The 21,964-nt window shown below is 34.0% G+C and overlaps 1 protein-coding gene and 1 long non-coding RNA gene across 2 annotated transcripts in view; one reads left to right on the forward strand and one right to left on the reverse strand.

Moving 5' to 3' along the window:
• The window catches only part of LOC110094286, a 12,524-nt gene extending 5,314 nt beyond the window's left edge, over positions 1-7,210 (forward strand). Inside the window, exons 2-3 of the long non-coding RNA XR_003701924.1 lie at positions 5,690-5,756; positions 6,804-7,210. This is a non-coding gene — a long non-coding RNA (uncharacterized LOC110094286). The remainder of the gene's footprint in view (positions 1-5,689; positions 5,757-6,803) is intronic.
• A 1,858-nt stretch (positions 7,211-9,068) lies between these two features.
• Positions 9,069-17,316, reverse strand: LOC110094285. Its single transcript, XM_020819479.2, has 3 exons — positions 17,203-17,316; positions 16,659-16,953; positions 9,069-9,470 (listed from the first exon to the last, which is right to left on the reverse strand). The coding sequence occupies exons 2-3, from the start codon at positions 16,885-16,887 to the stop codon at positions 9,328-9,330; spliced, it is 372 nt and encodes a 123-aa protein (XP_020675138.1). The 5' UTR covers positions 16,888-16,953; positions 17,203-17,316; the 3' UTR covers positions 9,069-9,327.
• Positions 17,317-21,964: the final 4,648 nt, after the last annotated feature.

Here is a 21,964-nt window from a genome sequence, read left to right on the forward strand (position 1 = left end):
GTAGGTGCCGCACCGGGGTCCCTTCCCACCACGCGCAATAAAGGCGTGTATAGGCGGTTTTCCGGTGCGCCACGAACACCGAAGTAGAGTTTAGGCGATTCCCGCCTCGTCATAGGCGTCGGACCGGGGTCCCATCCCACCACGCGCAATAAAGGCGTGTATAGGCGGTTTTCCGGTCCGCCGCTAACTTCGAGGGCGAGAATCTGAGTTTAGGAGATTTCGTACCTTCGTAGGGTTTTGACGGTGGTGGAGGCTCGTAGATCGAGGCGGGAGAGGGCGAGCACAAATCATTTGTAATTAATTATTTAATTATAACTAAAGCATTAATTATATTTAATTATAATTAATGTTATTTAATTATAATAAATTATAATTAAAAATAATTAAACAATTAATTAGAATTAATGATAACTAACTGTTTAATTATAATTAATCTATTAATTATAATTAGTTACGACTAATTATAATCAATAATAATTAATAATAATTAATAGTTAAATATAATTAATAATAATTAATTATATTTAAATATAATTAATAATAATTAATTAATATTAGGATAATTGATTGTAATTAAATTAAATTAATTATACTTAATATTATATTTAATTAATTTAAAATAAGCAAATAAATAAAAACCCTCCCCCTCTCTTCTCGGGTTAGGGCAGAGGTGGAGGCCGGCTAAGCTAGGTAAGGATCTCTCTCTCTCTCTCTCTCTCTCTGTTTCTCTCGGTCTCTGTCTCTCTGTGCCGAAGGATTGAGGACCAAGCGATGGAGTTCGGTCGGAGGAGGACGGGAGTCGTCGGCTTGGGTAGAGTTCGGATGTGGGAAGAGGAGAAGAGCGAGAGCGGGACGAATGCCTCGTTTGGGTCGGGTATTTAACGACGCGAGTGGAGCTACGGATCGCAGAATTTGAGCAGGATTTCCGCATGATTTTTGGGATACGACACATACGGCGCCGAACAACGGGGGAGTTCGACAGGTTTTGCGGATCCGTCGGGCAATGTATGAATTCTGAGCTTCCCTTTTTTGTTTCCTTTGGATATAACATATAGGTCAACAGCTCTATTATGATACTAGCGGGATGTGCTTGTAGTTGTGTTGGTTGTATTTCCTTCCATCACTCAAGTGATGGGATAGGTTTGTAAAAGATTTTAGATATTGAATTATATTATTGATACATGAGTTTTAAATGATACCGCTATGATGTATGTTTTAGCTATTCACCTTAAAGGATATGTTATGCTTCAAGCATATTTTTTTAATATAAAACCTTAATTTAATTGAAATAAAATTATAAGAATAGAGAAAGAGAAATTAATAAGATTTGCCACAAAAAAAATTACATTGAACAAAATAAATATATAATGTAGTATAAGCACAATCAGTCTGCCTAGCTTGAAGCTTGGTGAAAAATTGATAGTAAAGATAATTTTTTTCCTTTTTAAGACCCCATCTGGTGAATAGGGTATGAAACCTTCTATCCACCAACACATCATCACTTAGAATGCCCCCATCATAATAATAAGAAAATGAGATATGAGCTTTTGTGTCTTCAGTAATAGGAGAGAGATGAACTTCCAGGGCAAGAGGATAAATAGCCATATTAATTGTAAGAGACGTAAATGTTGGATCCAAAAGAAGTAGCGGCATGCACGTCAGTTGCAACTTCCAAATGATCAGTTGGTCCCAAATTTTGAGAACAAACCTCCACTAATGAAAGAATTATAGTCATTGAAGAGGGGATGATATGATCATTTGAGTGAACTTCATGATCTTGAACATATGATTTCTTAAATATGGATGAGGCTTAAAACAGTCCAAGCGAGTGTGGTCAAAGATCATAAAGAAAGCATATTATTGAGGGATGCCTTCAACTTCAACCTTTTGCCAGAAACCACAGGATGATGCACCAATCCAAATCTCTTATGAAGAGATGTAACATATCATGAAAGGCTTGGTGATTAGAAGTAGTAGCTGCATCAATCTGCAAAGGTTTGCCCAAAATAGAGCTTAACAAATATAAAGTTGACTGGTTGAAGTAATGTAATAGTAATCTAGGAAAAGCCACTGAAACTAGGGTGATAAGTTTTCTTTAGAGGCTTTAAAATGGGGCATGTCATCCACATCAGAAAGTTGCTGACGTAGTATAGACAACGAGAAAAGAATCGGGTGTAATTTGAGTCCAAAGAAAAATTTGATAATAATATGAAGATAAATGAGACTAGTTGAAAATTCATTAATTAATTGGAAATATGACATGACTTTGCAAATGATATTGTTGTTGGGACTAAAATAGAATTATCCAACAATGGTGAAAGGAAAGGTTGAGCAAGTTTAGAGTTCTCAACATTAGTGAAAATAAATACATTTTTATCTTGGAAAGCAGGATCTTGCTTGTGCACATACGGATCTTTAGTTTGATGAAAGAATAGTGAGGATTGCAGGGATCTTTGGATTGGGCAACCCACCCACCACATTATCAAAGAAGCAAGTCGTACAAGTAGGAATCTCAGAGATGACTGGAGTAACCAGAGTAGGGGGCGACAAAGGTGGATTAAAGGGGACCATCGAAACCTAAGGAGCTAAAGGCGAAGGAGCGTTGGATGTGACCGAAACAATTGGAGCAGGGAGAGGCGAGGGTGGATAGGTTCATACTGTATATGGTTATAACAAATATTATGATCATTGTACCATCCATGATTTTATAAGTCAATATTATGACAATTGGTATGATTACTCTATAATCTCTGCTTTATGATATCAATGTTTCTTAATGTTATGACTATGTGATAGGAAACACTTGTAGATCTCGAGCATTTCCTATCAATTTTCGAAAAACAGCGAGAATTCTTCACAAAAATCCACACAAAATCACGAAAGCAGTCAATAATTTGAATTATTTGATGAAAGGGAAACAAAAAATAGCAATATACAATTGATCCTCTATTCGAGAGGAGGATCGATTTCTCCCAAATCTCTGGATGCTGCTAGAGCCCAAAAGAAAACCTAAATCTAAGTGATCTCAAATTTCAACCAAATTCAAGATGCCCTAAACCTAGGAAAACAAAGTATTTAATGCATACAAATCAAAAGAAAATCCTAAACAATCCCTAAATTCGAATTCCCTCCTAAACTTCCTAAAAAAACCTTCCAAACAAGCTCCCTTAGCTCCTGCGGTGGGATCTGCAGAATTAGAGGCGGAAGATTTCCGCCTATGTGTCGCACGGGCCGGTACCGCAGGACCGGCTGGACCGGTCTAACAACATGCTGATGCTATGAATAAGATTTCACATGTCATGCTAATTACCATGATTATGACATCCATTGCTATGGTTGATGATATTTCAAATGACATGTCAAATGCTTATGATTATGTCGTCCTTATGAGATGAAATGCCTGTTTTTACATGTTCATTAGGTTCCTTCTTAGACATGTTTGTACTTGTTTATGATGCTTGGTTTGTTCTGTACATTTAAGTGTTTATTATGTTCAGAGTGTTTTCGATTTTAGTTTGATTTGTTCTTTGTCCATCGGGAGATTTTGCACTCGACCGAGGCCCATTTTTTTTCCGAAGGTGATAACATTTCAGCATGCCAATGAAGGATTTTTCTTCTTAACTTTTCATTTCATGTTTTTTAGAGTGTTTTCATTTTGATTAGTCTTCGTGATATGGTAGCCTCCAATTTTGTGGTGGTAGCCCGATGGCATTTCAACAGCATTTTGCCTTGCAAGTTTCTATTTTTACCCAAAATTTTATAGTGCTTTAACATAGCCCACAGGTGAGGGTTGATGGGAAGTTTGCTGACCAAAACTTGCCGAATTCATAAGGTTGCAAATAGGCTATGCAAAGCAATGGGGTGCATTTCGAGAACCTTACCAACATGTAGAAAAGGTTGCATACGGTTTATGTTTTACCATAACTTTACTAGGTTGTTGGACATCCAACAATCTTGTGATCAAATGTCTAGTCATGGAGACTGAGGCCTCTCCACCATGTCGATGAAGTCTTGCTTGACTTTCTCTTTGCCAACACTTCAACTAGATTAGTATACATTTGTAGTTTCCGTGGAAGATGAAGGACGAAAAAGAATGTAAAACGGGGAGGAGTGTGCCTTATTGCTGCATGCATAATTGGTTTTGCATGGCGACATAGTTGGTCTCAGCTCTACTGGGCGATTAGAAATCCAACAAAACTCGTGGCCTTCCATGGAGAGCAAGGGCTTTAGGCTTCCTTAAAGGGAGGAAAGCTTGACTTTAGGAATCCTCTTATACCTAGTGTTGATGTCGTAGTGAAGTTCTATGGCTATAGACTCGAAGTGGTGTTCTGGTAGGGCTTATATGTGGTCTCTTATCTCTTCTTGCTTGGCTCAAGGTATACCCAAATTTTGCTACTTAACAGGTCAAAATTGGTGGTTACTATGCTAGTCGAAAAGTTGACTACCATTTGTCATTTTGCTGGTCATTTTCTATAATTTTGACATTATCTAGGGGCTTGTGGTACCTAAATACCTCCTCAACTCAGGGCCACACCAAAAAAATATCAATTTGGGTTCCTCCTTTGGTTTGCAAACCTAGGTGATTGAGGCAACCTGGAAACACACCTCCGAATTGTGAGCTTGAAGCACAATGTTGGTGCCTAGTAGTTCATCAATAAGTCTGCAAACCTAGGTGATTGAGGCAACCTGTTAACACACCTCCGAATGGTGAGCTTGAAGCACAATGGGGTTGCCTAGTAGTTCATCAATAAGTCTCCATAAGAAGAAATCTATGGAATTAATTTTTCGTTTCATGATGCAAGTACTGAATTTTCCCTTGAAGAGAAGTTATTACCACAATTTAAAATTCCCTCGTGCTCTCTGATCTTAAGATTTGTTTCATTTTTTATTTCAATGACATTCACTGGTTCATGCATAAACTGCCTTTTAAAAATGTTTAAGCATAATAAATTTGAACTGATCTTATGTTTTGGAAGTCTGTATTTAGAAATGTTAAATTGATAACTGCCAAGCATGCCTTGCCATACAATAATCTTTACATCTGTAAAAGGCATCTGTTTTTACCTATGATGCACAGACACGGACACGGCGACACGGATACGACAAGACACATAACACATCAGTTATTGAAAATATAGGACACGGACCGGGTTGGACACGGTATTATAGTTTTTATATTTAAAAAAAATAATTTTAAAAATAATTTGAAAATAATAAGTCATTTAACTAGAATTTGTGCTTAAAATGATTAGTATTAGGATGCTGAAAGTCAAGCGTCGATGTTGATTATCAGTCCGAGAGAGGAGATGAAAATACCTTCACTGCAAAAAAGAAATGAAAATGAGAATATTCGATGATTGGGTGTTAAGTGCGGACGTTTATTTGGTGTTGTGGATAGAAAATAAGAAATTTAGTTTAAATCCTGTCAAATACAAGAAATTATATTTAAAAAATTCATAAAATATTTAAGATACGCGTGTCGGACACGTGTCCAATTTGTATTTAATATTTTTTAATCGGACATGTTTTCGGTGTGTCTGACACGTGTCGGAAGAGTGTCGGACGAGTGTCGTGTCAGATACGATGTCAGACACTGCACGCCTCTTTGAGGAGAAGTGTCGGTGCATCATAGGTTTTTACCAGTTTTCTTTTATTTGATCCCACTACTTTCTTACATTAATGCACACAGGTTCCATGTCAAGTATGATCGGGTTACCATCAGATCACGCTCTTGCAGAGGACGATGAGTGTTTGAGGTAACCATGATTTTAGCATAGCTGAAATTTTTTAATATGGAGATGATGCATGATAACACCATTAATTATGAAAAATAGCTTGTTGATTTGTGGCATAAATCAGATGTCAAATAACACTTGGGCTAAAAAACTTGAGAAGTCCCAAGGAAAAGTTTCATGAGCATGGATTGGATTATGTCATATGTCCTAAATGCCAATATTTTATCAGGTTGCTTGAAAACTTGATAGACAAGAAAAGAATCCCTCACACAATGCGTCAATCTAACACTTCGTGAATTTTTCTCGGGACCTCCCAATCGAATATTTTCTGCTTTACCAATCTGCTCATCATCTATATTGAGTTCATATACGCAGTTTGAATTATCATCTGCTTTCTTGAAGAAATATTTATGCTGTGCAAGTAACTTCGTGTAAAACTAGCTGTTCAATTTTTGACAAAAAAGCTTATTGATGTAGAGATCATTAGAAGTCGCCGTTGTTGGTCTAAACTAGTGGCTATTATTGGTTTTAAATCTTTTGTCTGAAAATTTTGAGCTCAAACCATCAGAAATTTTTCAATGTTGTTATGTTTCCGCCAGGTTCAGTTGGTAACTGGGGCGAATCTACCTAAAACCGAGGGGGGCAATTGCCCCCGCTAAAAACTAAAAAAAAAAATTATTATATAACTTTTTAGGTAATTTATCCCCTGCTATCTATTTTTTAGTCTTTATTACAATGATTTTTAGGCAATTGCTCATCCTAAAAGTTTTAAAATATTAAGATCTTTAGGCAATCGCTCCCAACATAATTAAACATATTATGTAGAGGTGCTATTGTTAGGGAGTGATGAACCAAATACAAAGAGAAATAGTAAAGAGAATAAAAAAAATATTCTTACAACCAAAATTTGTTTTGGAGGTTGGTTCTCTTGGACCCCAGCATATCTGCGAAATCTCTACACTTTTACTTATAAATTTGCGCCCCCCCCTAATAATAATAATAATAATAAGGTTGGTTCTCCCCTGGTTGGTAACCTAACATGTCTTGTCATTATCTTAATCTGCGCAGGTGGATCAAAGTTTATGCAGCTGATCAAGTAAAGTTTTTTGATGATTTTTCAAGCGCCTATGTCAAACTGGTAGATTCAGGTGCTGTGTGGAGAAATGACAATGTCTGATGCTACAATTGAGTAATAGACAGATGATAAATGAGCCGAATGAGCTGGTTGATGAAAAATAATAATAATAATACCTTTTTTAATGATAATATATGTTCATTATCCAGCTCATTTGGCTGGTATTTCAATCTCCGATTTTCAGCAAAATTAACATTCTAGATTTGTTTTTGCCTTAGTTTCTGTGTTCATGCTGTAACTGTGGCTTCCATATTACTTGCCTGTAGTTTTTAGAATGTACAGTTATGCACTATTCTTTTAGAATGTGCAGTTGTATTATATTCATTTCATGTTGTCTTCATCGCATCTACTCTTTGGCTGATTGAAAATTTGATTAAATTGAGAGAAGTGAATTCAAGTTTGGAATTAGTGTGAGAATTTATGGCAGAAGAAGATTTGTTTCTCCTTAAAAAATTATAGATTAGAATTACATATTTTGATTGTTGTTTATCATTATAAAAAAAAAAACATTTAGTTATGAATTGTTTCAGTTATGCATGCATCTACTGTCTGGCTGGTTGATCAGTAAAAATGGAAATGCATGAATTGCGATATGACTTTCTGACTGCTTTTTAAAGCAACTTTATAGTATGATAATTAAAATTTTTTAACAAAAAAATTGCTTTAAGAAATAGGACTCCGTGTGATTTGGAGGACAAGATTTTTTGGTCAGTCTAAGCACAACTCAACATGGCTAACCTTTGACTTTAAGAAAAAGGAGTGGCTATAAAACTAGAAATTGATCAATGCGAGTGAGTTGTGCTTAGACATTTTGTCAAATTGCACCTCATCTAGGAAGGAGCTAAATGATGTGCCTGGCACCTTTCGATTCATGGAATATCATCTGGGAAAAATTATTGTGTGGACGCCGAACGTTTTCGGATCCGGATTCATCATGTCACCCAATGTACAGTACGGTGACATGACAGCTCCTCATTGGCGTACGGACACGTTCGAGTGCATCCGCACGTAATAGTCTCTTGTGATTTGGGATACAATGGGAGTTAGCCTGCAAGTTGCACACAAATGCTAAAATTATCTTAGCAAATTTACCAATGCGGCTTCTGTCAATGTAAAGTTATTGAAGTGCCCTGCAAAGTACCAACACTTGTTGAATTCTGTAAGCACATTATTTTTCCACCTTATATCAATTATATTCCTTTGTAATTCAGATAATTATTTCCTTGCATCCATCAGAACAAAAATGGATTCAAAATCATTTCTATGCCAATTATCATAATAAAAAAGAGAGAGCGTTTGTAAAAAACATGCTACTTATAGAGATAAATGATAAATAAAGACTTAGATTTGGTTTGGGACGGCTTTTTTACCGCTTCTTAAGACAATTTTTTAGTATAAAAATTTTAATTTTTATCCTAAAAAATTATTTTAAGAAGAAGTAAGAAAACTGTTACAAATTAAGCCTTAATAGTGCTAAGTTAAGTAATTAACAATTCTAATTTAATTCAAATATTTATTACAACTCAAAATAAATTCAATAAAGATCCATAAAATTCCCACCTCTGCAAACAGATCATGTCCTATGAGTCGAATATAATAAAATAAAGGAAAATTTACATACATACCACTTTATACCATCTTATTTACATTTTTAATATCTAAAATTTTAATATTACATACATACCATCCTATCTTATTTTAATATCAAATATGAAACTCATATTTTCTTCCTACCACTCATATATTTCATTTATATCACTCATATTTGATATGAAAATGAACTATGAGTGACATGTATGTAATATTAAAGTTTTAGATGTTAAATATGTAAATAGAATAATATAGAGTGGTATGTATGTAAATCTTCCTAAAATAAATCGCTTCATACAGGAAAAAAATATCAAAGAGAATTTCATGCAGAATCTTAAGATCTTAACATGTAGAATGTAGATGCAGATTTTGGAGAATCTACCTGACAGGCCTGTATGATCTTCCTTTCCCAAGCCTTTAGTGGTCTCATCAGTTGCAGGCCAGCCCTGTTATGATCAATAAAAGCCATTGAAAGAAGCTCTTCTGAATCACATCACAGATATGAATAGTATCAAATAACACTTCTGATCTATTCGGTGAAGTCCAAAATAACACCATCCTTATCTGACAGCTTTAGTTGTTCTAATATTAGTAGTAAAGCTAACATAAGAATGAAATAGTAATGGAGCATTTTATTTCCTATAATCACAACAAAACTGTACATGTACTCTTTACCAGTAGCTTCAATTAATTACAAAGAGAGATCCATTACTTGGTATTTTACTAACTAGCAGTTACTTCCACCCATACAAGCTCGATTCTACTAACATTTCTGAATTTGGTAAACCAACCAGGACCAAAATTACACAAGATATTATTGCTCCAGTTTTAGCTTTAGCAGCTTTAGTTCTTATACAGTTGCAGGAATCACTTCCTCTTTCGCAGTCCTCTCTTTCTATCATCGTCCCTCCCTTCCCATGCACTTCCCCAAAAGAAGAGAGACATCCAGAACAGAACAGCGAAGAATATGCGTAAGCTATCCTCTGCTTTTGAAAACATAGCTTGTAGGCCTATCCACAAAAATGAACAATAAGAACACAGATAATCGGCTATAATTTAAAATATACTTGTAGAAGATAATGCTCAGTGTCAAAATAGAGGGTTCTTTACCTGTAAATAAGATTTCGATGAATGAGGGAATAAATTGGAAATTTACATGAGAGTTTATAATAGAATTCAAGTTAATTAACAAGAAATTATACTGTGCAGACACCAGACGGAGAGAACCGTTCGGATTTGTTGCGCTTTTGTTGCCCTTTTGATGTGTTTTTGCAAAAGGGCAACAAATATTTAATTATGAATGCATTTTTACTGCACTTTTGCTTTTTATCTTCTGCAAAAGCGCAACAAATATTTGATTATTTAATAAATATTAAATATTTGCTGCATTTTTATTGTCCTTTTGCAAAAGCGTAGTAAAAAGGCAATAAATTTATTACAAATGATAATTTTAATTTGGCTTACTTTGTTCAAATGGCTCTCTATAATTTCCTAAAGTAACTCTATCGCATGTACGTTTCACATCAGGTTCTCTCCGTTCGGTGTCCGCAAAGAATAATTAGTCCAAGTTAACAAGTGAAAAGGGGGTGTAAAATAACCAGTATTGGATTGGACTGTAAGACGTTTATGCTGCTTATTTGGCTAATTGGGCAGACACAGAAGCTCAAGCATATGCAATCTTGTTTATTTTTGTTCCTGAACTTTTTTATTTTGTTTACAAAAAGTAGCTAGATCGAAACTTGATAAAATACTCAAAAATATGTTAGCAGCTCATCTATAGTACATTACTAAAAGAGAAGAGGAAAGTTGTGTAATCAGTAACCATAAATCTACGTTTCTAAACTGAAATTTTCTCAACTTCAAAAAAGTTCTCAAATTAAAATGCTGAAATGTTAACCGGCTTCTAAAATTCTGCTAGTTTTCTCACTGCCCCACGTCCTCAAATTCTCTCCTCCACAGCTTCGCATCCAGATCTCTTTGAAATAAGACCTTAGAGGTGTTTACCCCATCTTTCACTATATGTAATAAAAATAATAAAATACTTACCCAAATAATCCCTACGTCATACTCATGCATGTATGCATCTCATGCTTAAGATATAAAACCGATGGCTCTCCTCTCATGCGATCTCTTCTCCACTCAGGCATGTCATCGACCATCTCCTGCCTCGCCGCCACCACCTCCTTGCAATTTCTTCTTCCACATGGATCTTTTCCTCCACAACATCCTTTCTCATTAGTTGACATGAGAGCTGAGGAAATGACGAAACTTACATTTATCTAAAATATAACAATTGTGAGAAGGTTGTTGAAGTGTTACAAGAATGAAAGAGCGCCTTTTTGGCTCTCACAAGAGTATTGCATCATGCGCTAAGGTGTATGAGGAGTTGAAAGAGGAACAAGAGCATATATGAAGAAATGACATCGAAATTTTTAGTACAAAAACAATTTGATGATATAATAGATATTTGTTCTTATTATGAAAGTGGGCCAAGCGGTAGAGCTACCTCATCTTTTTTGCCAGCAATGCCATATGGAGGTGAAAGGGGGCTGATGGATCAACACATGAATGTGGAAGATGCCAAAGATGAAAGAGAAGGTACCTCAGAGGATGTATTCTAAAAAATATTGAAGAGGCATGTGGGTGTGTTTGAATGGATATTGGAAAGTCCTTTATGAAAATATCATTCCATTTAATGTGGCAACCTTCCCCTTTTACTTCAACATGATTTGTTTCATAGGTCTTATGGGGAGGCTTGAAACTACCATCTATGTATGAGTTGAGAACTTGTGTTTTGAAAGTGTTGATAATCATGAAAAGGTAATTGAGAAGATTAGAATGAGTTGAAAGCAGACTTTAGTGGAGATCATGTTCGATGGTTGTTCATAGAAGTTTAATCCATATTCTGATTAACAATCCATATGACACTACTTCTTAAAGTATGTTGAAGCATTAGATCAAATCAATAATGTGATTTTGGACTTTTTAATGGAGTAATAGACGATATTAGGGAGTATTTAGTGGTGCAAGTTATGACAGACAATGCTAATGCTTATAGGGCAGTTGGAAATAAGTTGTTGGAGAAGAGTAAATATTCATATGAAAAACACCTTTTGCGACATACTACATAGATTTTATATTATAGAAATTTGATGGCTTGCCTCAGCATAAGAATGCCTTGAATAAAGCAAAGAAATTACATAAATTCATATAAAATAATTCATCAGCCTTGGTTTTGAAGAGAATTTTTTGAAAAAGGAGATCCTATGGCCTACTACAATGAAATTTTTATCGCGAGACTTGTAAAATTGTCAAACATAATATTTTTAATTTTAAATCCACTATTCTTTCTGTAATTGTTAACCCTGACATTTAAGTACCTTTCAAAATTCCCAAAATTTCTCGAGCTAGAAGATTTCTCATATTTATTGATGATTTCACTCAGATGATATAGGTACATCTTAATCAAAGCAAAAATCTACTGTCAATAATATTCTCCCTATTTTTAGGGTCATAATACAACAGCACAAAAATAATTTCATGCTAAAATCAATGAATTTTAGATTGATAATGTATGGATTTCTTATCATCCATCAATCATTCTTTCAAAAAGATCTCATCCACTAATCTTCCTATCCTGACACTTCTCAAAAAGATAGTTGACAAAAAGAAAAAAAATCACCATCTTCTAAAAATCAATAGGACTTTTTTATTCTAAAATCAAGTGCCAAAAAGATGCTAGAAAGAAGCTATCCTTTCATATACCTAATCAATGAAATATCATCAAGAGTGATTGACTACAAAAGTCCGATAAACTATCTAGTTATATTCTTCCTGATAAATAACTTCCTCTAAAAAAAATTCTAAAAATTTTTGAGCGTATTGCCTATGTCCACATCCACAAACAACAAAGAGATTGATCCAAGAATGTTCAAAATTCAGATGTATCTTTATTGGGTATTCCTTCACTCAAAGAGTATAAATATTATTATTCTACCACGAAAAAGTTATTGAATTCAAAATCACATTTGATTAAAAGCAAAAAAAATTTCAATCAAACTCATATATAAGTAGAAAAATCTCAACTGGAAGATAAGTTTGATAAAATTCTATCTTTGAAATTCCTATAATACAAACACCAAAAAATTTAGACACTATACCCATTAAGTCTAAACAAAAAGGAATAAGCCCAACCAAAAACTTTAGGAAGCTCGAGGCTTCGAATCATTATCAAGTAATAATGATCAGCTCATGATTACATATTCTCTTCTATATCCCATCTTCTAGTACACATCTTTTCAAAGTTTATCTTCTGCCTTACAAAATTTTTCTCATAAATATCATCTCTAACTCCATTAAAATACTATAAATTCTATTTAAGTCACTTGAAAATAAGAATTGAAATGGTGACATCAGAGAAGAGATGAATGACCTAAAAAATAACACTTGGAAACGTTAAACTGACAAAAGAGAAGAAAATGGTAGAATGCAAATAAATTTTTTTATAAAATATATAGCATGTTGTAGTAAAATTTTTTAAAAAATTCAAATAATTCTTGAGAATAGATTTTGCTCAATCATAACAAAGTATATTCCTCTCTAAATAAAAAATATTTCATGGATCTACTAAATGAAACAAAATTATTGATTGAAATATTGTAAAACCATAAATCGATCAAGTTGTTAGTCCGATCCAAATAGAAAAATGAATTCTCGTTGAACCAGTGAGAGCCGACTTGAACCGGCTATTTAACCGAAAAACCATTGAACCAGTTTCGATTCGGTTGAACCAGTTGGCTCAATATATATTATTTTAAATTTAAATAAAATCTTTAATATTAAATTTTTAAATTTTAAATACATATTTAAAGGGACATGCAAATAAATTTAAGAAGCTGCTAATTTGCCACATCATGCAACTTTATTTGTTACTTGTGCTTTGTGCTTTATCCTATATATAGATGTTAACCTCTGTACAAAGAAACAAAAGCAAAAAAAAAAATCTGTACGTACCTCGGACTGAAATCCCGCGAATCCCGCCGAAGTCCCGCCGAGCACTGTGCAGCAGCGCCGTTCCGAGATTTCTGCCAAAATCCCGCGACAGCCTCTCGATCGCTGCTCCATTCACGTCTATAAAAAGAAGGCCAAACGATGCCTTCTGCACTCGACTCCATTTCCCATCCCCGATTTTCTCTGTTCTCCACTACACACACGACTCCCTCCCACTGCTTCCCACTCTCTCCGATCTCCACTCGACCGAAGCACCTCCGACCTCTTTTTTTTTTTTGGCTTGTAGTTACCTATTTGTAGGGGTGTCAAAAAGGGTTGATAAGTTGGGTTTGAGTCTGATTCGAAATTGACCCAACCTAAATCCAGTCAATTCGAACCCGACCCATTTAATAAATGGGTAAAAAAAAAAACCTGAATGGCCTAACCCGACCCGCTAGCAACCTGAATGACTCGAGCACGACAAATTAACCAATTTTGGTTATTTTTAAACTTATTAACTATTAAATTTAGAATATTTAATAAAAATAATAAGATTATACCCACATGTAAAAAATAATTAAGGTAAAAAATTTTAAATAGGTCATTTTCGGGTAAAAAATGGGCTCACGAGTTAACCCAACCAGACCCATTTTATAAATGATCCAAAAAAACAACTCAAACCCGACCCGTTTATTAAACGGGTCGACCTAAACCCGGATTTTCGGTCAAGATTGCGAGTCGGGTCATTTATTGACACTCCTAACTATTTGAACTACAAGTCAAGAAAGTTCTTCTTTATTTTTGGCTGAATAAGAAAATAATTTAGCATAACATTCTTTTGAGGTTCAAATTTGTTTAAGGTTTTGAGAATATATGTATAGCGACGCTTGCTCCCTATATGCAAATTGAACCTATGTATTAGAAGCTGCTATATGACAAGATTCTCCAACATGATTTATGTCAAGGAATGAACATTGTTTAAGCCCTTGTCGATATCAAATTCAACCCTAGTCAATGCAATGGTTAGCAGGGTAGATAATAAAAGCATCTCATCTACACATTGTTAAAATGAAACTAGCATCAACAAACAGAACCGTATGCTGAACAGTGTCAGAATTCTTGATGCGTGTGATCAAACAGAAATGCTTGATTTAGCAGACACAATACTGCAATAATCCTTCTACCTGGTTTCCAATTTGATATAACCCAGCAAGTCTAAAAGTATCTAAATGAATATAACATCCTCCATTAATTCTTAATAAAAGCACCAGTTTGGTTAAACTGGAGAGACATTTCATGAAGAAAATCTATCATGCTGTGGTTATCAATTTGTAACCAGCATGAATGAATATGATACTGATAAATGAAACCAAATGTTATATTTTACAAGATGTTCTTGCATTTTGTGGCTGAAAGCTTCTTCGCCGAATGAGTTGGATGGCATTGCAGAGTAGATGGTCCAAACATTTCATAGATAGATTACACAAAACTTAATCTTCCTGTTCGTTTTGTCTGTTAAGGAGCTATATTGCTAACGCATGCTGCAGGGGTATGGTGTTTCTATAGCTATAGGGTCTAGATATGCTGTTGGCTTAGTGTGCCTCATTGACGATGGCCGGCTGGGTTCAAATTAATGCTGCTTTCAAGAAACACAATCACATTAGTTGGGTTTACATTTTATGATCTTCAGCTTTGTAAATATAAATCTTTAAAAATCCAGTCTGTATAAACACTACACTAGCTTTTTCTGACATATTAAATGCAAGTTTTTTTGTATTACCATCAAGAAAATGATTTCCTTCAACAATTTCTTATTTATGATACAAAGAAAGTGCATTATCTCTCTCATATTTATTCTTTTTAAAAAAATCCACAGTTCTATAACCATGCCAACAGCTTTGCTTTACATAAAAGCAAAGAGTTGTAACAATGGTGTCAGTTTCAGTAAGCATGATAATTGGCATACTTTATTGGGACAGTTACATATATATCCTCAAATTTTGGTATTATTTACAAAACTTACACCCTCTCATCTCTATTTTTTTACCAAATAACCCCAACCCATATTTTTTTATTTTGTCAAATTTCCAACAATTTAATCGTGGCATGCCAATGGATATGGTAGTTAAAAAAATGCATAAGTGCAAGTTTTGTAAATAGATGAGATTTGAATATTATGTATCTAATTCCCCCTCATTAATTTCAATAACATTGTGTTATGGCCACAGAGCCAATTGTCTTGCATATTGTCATTAATTAGAAAGCCAAAACTTAACTTCTTAGGGTGATAGAACATCTACTCTCAAAATAGAGCTCATTATTTCAGTAAATGTATACTCATCAACATAAAAACTTAAGTCAGTGGGTAAAGATCATTAATAGTATATTATGAACTCAACACTTTTTTTTTTCAATATGAGATTGTTTATATATATATATATATATATATATATATATAAACAATTTATCTTCCATCATACTCATTAATTAGAAAAAACAAAAACCCAATTCTTAAGGGGACGGAACACAAAGGGTTAAAATTGAGCCCAATACATTAGTAAATGAACACTCATCTCAACAACAACAACAACAACAACAATCAAGCCTTTGTCCCACTACGTAGGGTCAGCTACATGAATCTTTTTTCTCTGTTGTGCTCTGTTAAAAGTCAAATTCTCAAATAAATCTAATAAAAAAAGATCATTTCTAATGAACACTCATCTCATTAAAACAAAATCTTAAGCTAATAGGTAAAAGTTAATGCAATTATTTTAGGAATCCAAATCTTATTTTTTTCTTCAATATGAGATTATTTTCACTCTTCTATGCATCTCAATAACATCCCCCCCCAATGAGAATTCTCCAAATTAACTATCACTCCCTTCAAATGGATGTTTTTTTTTTTATATCATTAAATGTCATGCAGCCCACTTAACTATGTGGAGTTGAGAGATTACACACTCTTAAACCTTGCTAATCATAATAAAAGCAATCAAAATTCATGCAGCGTAGTAGTGCGAGCCCAAATTAAGCATAAAAAATTAATAGATTGGCACCCATCAACCCAAAACACTAGACACAATAGACGAGAGCTTAAATATAACAAACTCATTTATTATTATTTTTTTTTTCTTTGATGTGAACCTATTTCCACTCTCACTTAAATCTCACACCAGGAACAAGAATAATTGAAAGACAAAAGCGCTTACCGGAAAAAAAATTCTTGTCTTCCTCAGAGGAAGGTTGTGATGGAGGTGGCCGGGAACTAGCTCTAGTTGAAAGATTACGCCGCACCTGGAAATTCCGGTTCAGACTCAGAAGCCCAAATGGGGCAACAGGAGCACCAGTTCTAATGACTGCAAGGAAAGGAAGGAACCGAGGAGCAGCAGAAGAGAACGAAGGCTGTAGGGCAACGAATGACACTGCAGGGGCAGCCATACGCTGAGGCCTCCTCTTATGTATTGAGACGACTCGGGATACTAGTGCTACAGCAACTTTACAAATCTGCAGTAAAATGGAAATAAAAAGAATAAATTTAAAGCTTTTGCGTCCAATCAATGCTAGGGTTATGCACAAGGAGTGAGAAATCAAACGAAAAAGGTAGGTATAAGTGATATTGAGGGAGAATCATGGGAGAATATTTGCAAATTTCAGTCACAAAAAAGTGAAAAAAAAAAAACATAAATTTGTTCAAGAAAATTAAGGGGAGATATGAAGGTTACAGCGAAGACGGGAGAATGCTGAGACCCTTACAAAATGGTGGCTGTCGCTGAAGCCATCGGTGTTCACCGCGTCCTTGGCCCTAATTTTCAGTTTACTCAAAATGTTTTTTTTTTTTCCTTTTATTTTTAGAATGATGTGGGAATAAATTTCATGGGTGACCATTATGATAGGATCCAAATCACCAATCTTAAGTGATGCCCTCATCTTGTTTATTTTTTAATATCAAAAAGATAATTTTATTTCAAACACTAAAAAGGAAGATATAAATAAATTCATTAAATGACCAAGCCAAAATTACAAAGCAATAATCATAAAAAAAAAGAAACAACAAAAGATGGGAGGGCAAAAGCCAGCTGAGCTCAGTTATTGACAAGAAACTATCTGCACCATCCCGAAGCTAGACAAGATCCATCCAGATGATGAAATAAGTAACAGCCGACACAACGCTAAAGGGTCAATCAAAATCTCATAATCCATACAAAGGCCACCAAACAGAGCAAGAGCAAGAACCACCAATGGTTGCCAACAACCGATAGTCAATCAGGTGAGAACATAAAGTTGTCACATCATTGCCCGGATCACAAAATACAAATTAAAGATAGAATCCAACCCAAATGAAGTAGATCTCAACAATGGTAAAGAAGACCAAATCCAAAGAGAAAATCATTTCTTTTTAGATTTACGACGTCTATTTTCACCACTCAAATTAGAGAAATCATCATTAACAATTTGGAGAATACTTAAATCATAATTATCATGAGAATCCAATTATTTCACATTAATTTCTCCCCCACCATCATAAGAATTATCATCATCTAACCAATCATTATGCATCACCTCATGATTCCTCGATTGACACATTAGATGAATTCATAAAGCATCATTGGACATAACAGAAATCGACATTTCAATAAGTGGCACATCAATAAAACAAGCCTCAGCAACATGATCAAAACCATCATGAAAAGAATCAGAAAAATGAGAGGGATCAGCCAGAGCATTACTAATCTCACCCCGAACAATGGGCACTAGCTCACTCACATGTGGAACAACCGCTCAGTCACCAGGCACAGCATCAAGCTCGCCCACATGTGAAACAACCCCACTATCCCCACACACCCGCGAATAGGAACATCAGAAACAGTAGCTCCACCATCACATACATCACAAACCGTAGCTCCACCATTAACATTAAAGTCAGGAGTACCAATAGAACAAGCTTTAGCAACACCAACATCAGCTGTCGTGGAGTCGATGCCCTCATGATGTTGCTATCAATGTCAACATAAAATTAGGGCTTCATTTGACTTACAAAATAAAGTTAATTGATCTCGTGCTTGCAACTCATTGGTAGACACGAAGACATTCTTATTGGTGGCTCACATTCGAAGCCCCTAACACTCCAAAAATAAGGTTAATTTTGTAAAAAGACAAAAATGCAAGCCTTATCTCATTTTTTTATCATTAGGTCAGCTCATTACTTGATGCAACATAGGAATCCATTCTTAAGCATGTGCATGATGGTTTATTGCCTAAAAATCAAGTTGAAATAATGGAGGATTGGATTTGTACTCCTCAATGACACTGATTAAAGGACAATGAAAGTGGGATCTTATGGGATAGAATGATATATTATATGTTTATGACACTGTATGATGGTTATTGAATTGGTTGAATGAGATAAATGGTTGTCCAAAGCTTAATTTAAAGTGGTTGAGAAATGAAAGGGGAAAAATGAAAAAAAAAAATTAAAGATAAATGAAAGATCTCACCAAAGACATTTTAAAAATAGGATCGGCCACCAAGCTACTTCAAAGACTTGCAAATAATTGTTAATCCTTCAAGGATCTATCATTTTTACATAACATTTGAATATATAAAGAGTTACATAACATGATATTTAAAAAGCCTAAACAAAGCAACCAGTGGTTGACTATGTCAATTATGTAAGGATTTAGACCCACTTTTCATTATGATATTTGAAAAAAAAGACTACTAGGATGTTCAATCATCAATTATTTAGAAGGAGAGTTTTAGATAAAATAAGCATATGAGGATTTCCAACAAGGGAAGGTTGACCAATGAAAATTCGGAAGGAGAGTTTTCACTTAATTTAACACATATGGAACATACTTAAGCAGATGAGATTGAAGGAGAATTTTTATAATACTCTTTATATAATATTATATGAATAATAATATTATTAGCCTTCTATATAATGAGTATTTGTGTCTCGCCCTAAGATCTAAATAAGAAGAATTGTCTTTTTTTATATTTACATTTACAATCATTAAATAATTTCAAACACTCAATTCATCGACCATTAAACCAGAACATGCAATTTCATAGGAAAAACGAAAAAAAAAAAAAACATCATTTCATTTATATGTATTCAATGTGTATAACTAATATAAGCCCAAAATGATACATATACATTAGTTATGACATACAATAAACTAGCTCATCTTGATGAACTCATGACTATAAAATAGAAAGACTAATAGAAGCTAGAACACAACTCATTCTCTTGCTTCCTTACCTTTCCCTAAATAATATGTAAGAAATCACATAATGAGTACTACAGCTAGCAAGTTATCAATATCTACAATTGAAATCAAAACATATATTATACTCAATCATATTTGTAGCATATTTAATAACATAGTGGTCAAGAGTAGCCAGTTTTGTCTATCATATCATATTAATCAACATTTATCACTCTTATTCTTATTATCCAATGTTATTAAATGTTATTTGGATTTTGGGCACATACATCAATGTCATATTATCTATTAATGTATTTATGTATCAATGTATGAATCATCAAGATATGACATCTAGCTTTAATATGATATTTTCATCGATCATTCCACCCTAATTGTCCCCCAACTAGTCATCAATCTTTAATTTAACCCTAATTATCGATCAATTGATCATCGATATTTATCTTATCATCCTTATTTATTATCTTGAGTCAATTCACATCTGACTTTTATAATCATTTAAGAATTGTCACTCTCTACCAGTCGGCATAATTTTGATCAATCGGTTACACACTACAGCCAGGATTACACTACTAACATTTTATTTAAAAGAAAGTCTGTCAATCCACCATCATGTACATTGTATTATGTTTTAACAGCCAACTCATATTAATCATAATGTTAACAGTCATTTTTATTTGCTTATATACGAATGTCACATTCATCTTGTAGCAATAATATCATTTCATCTATAAATGCAATGATGTATAAAATATCGAAAATTTAATAAAATATGCAATATTTTAAAAAATAATATTTAGGATGCAACACCACATGCTGAATTCATAATTACTGTAGAACAGAGGCTTCATTAATGCCACCACAACAGTTTTTAGCAACACTGTGCTCTCAAGCTTAGCGTCGCAGTGCTACAAAGCATAGTGCCGAAGTGCTCTAGTTCATACATAAATTCAAATATATCATTTTAAGATACTTTACATATTTTGTGTTGTTACAACATGTGTCCGAATGATGCATACAATTATATCTTTACAAGAGGTGTATTAAGGTGGATTATCTCAGTAGTGAGTGAGAGAGATGATATATATATATATATATATATATATATATATATATATATATATAAAAGCCCTAGATAATGTTTGATCGGAATCAACAAGCATATTTATAAATCTCATGAGTAAGAACTACTCAAGGAGGCCACTCTTTATTTAGAATTTCATTTGCAAACCTCTAGATAGTTTATCAGAAACACTTCAAATAAAGGATACTACCATACAAAGTTCCAATGCACATCAAACAATTATGACTTCTTTCCAATGGCGTGTCACCAAACACTTTATATGTAGTATTTTGATAAAGAACAACATAATCTCCAATGGCCTTTAACATTTTATACATGGAAAATCTCTCTAAATGATGTACCACATGATGCGATTCATAAATAAGCATGGATCTTATGTATTGGATGAACTCTTTTCAAGGAATTTTACACATGTATTTTTCTTAGTAAGCAAAACCATAAACATTTTAGGTGCATATGTTGACAACAAATAACATAGCTTTCTCATGCTCTCTAACAACCTAGACATAGGATTTTAAATCATTTATAAAATAGAATAAGTAATGACAAATCACCGGTTCCACATACACAATAAACAAATAAGCTCACCCTCCAAATAATCATGAATCAACATATTCTTTTGCATACCATTCTTACTAAAGTTAACATAACTATCGCGGGTGTATTTGCTAATAAACATCACATTCTCTATATGACTTGTCAAAAGTACAAAAGAGGCGTGACCACTCTAATTTTTCACATAAATCCACCCACATATCTTTGTTAGTATATACTCATGCATACATGATTCAACTCAAAGCATGTATTTAAACAAAGCAACTAGAGTAAAATAGACAAAAGTAGCTTGTTTCTTTCAAACCCAAGAAAGTTCACACTCCACCGAAATAAAGTAAATGTCATTGATGCAATGGCTAAGGCAAACCCACATATGAAAGAACCTTTGTACATGAAGCAATCATTTTATGTAACCCCTCTCAAGCTTTAAAAGGGAGATGGACTATGCAATTATCACACTTTTAAAGCACATGACATTCACCTACAAGCGTTGAGTTTAAACTTTAAAGAAGAAACACTTATGGAAGAAAGATCTAGGGCTTCACAAATATTTCATCAAAGAATTATATGCATTTTTTTAGATTCCCTTTTTTTCATACTCTAGACAATGTATTAAAGAAGGTTATACAAGAACAATTCACCATACAAA

Source organism: Dendrobium catenatum, unplaced genomic scaffold, assembly GCF_001605985.2.
Source record: "Dendrobium catenatum unplaced genomic scaffold, ASM160598v2 fragScaff_scaffold_1056, whole genome shotgun sequence".
NCBI classification, from domain to species: Eukaryota; Viridiplantae; Streptophyta; class Magnoliopsida; order Asparagales; family Orchidaceae; genus Dendrobium; species Dendrobium catenatum.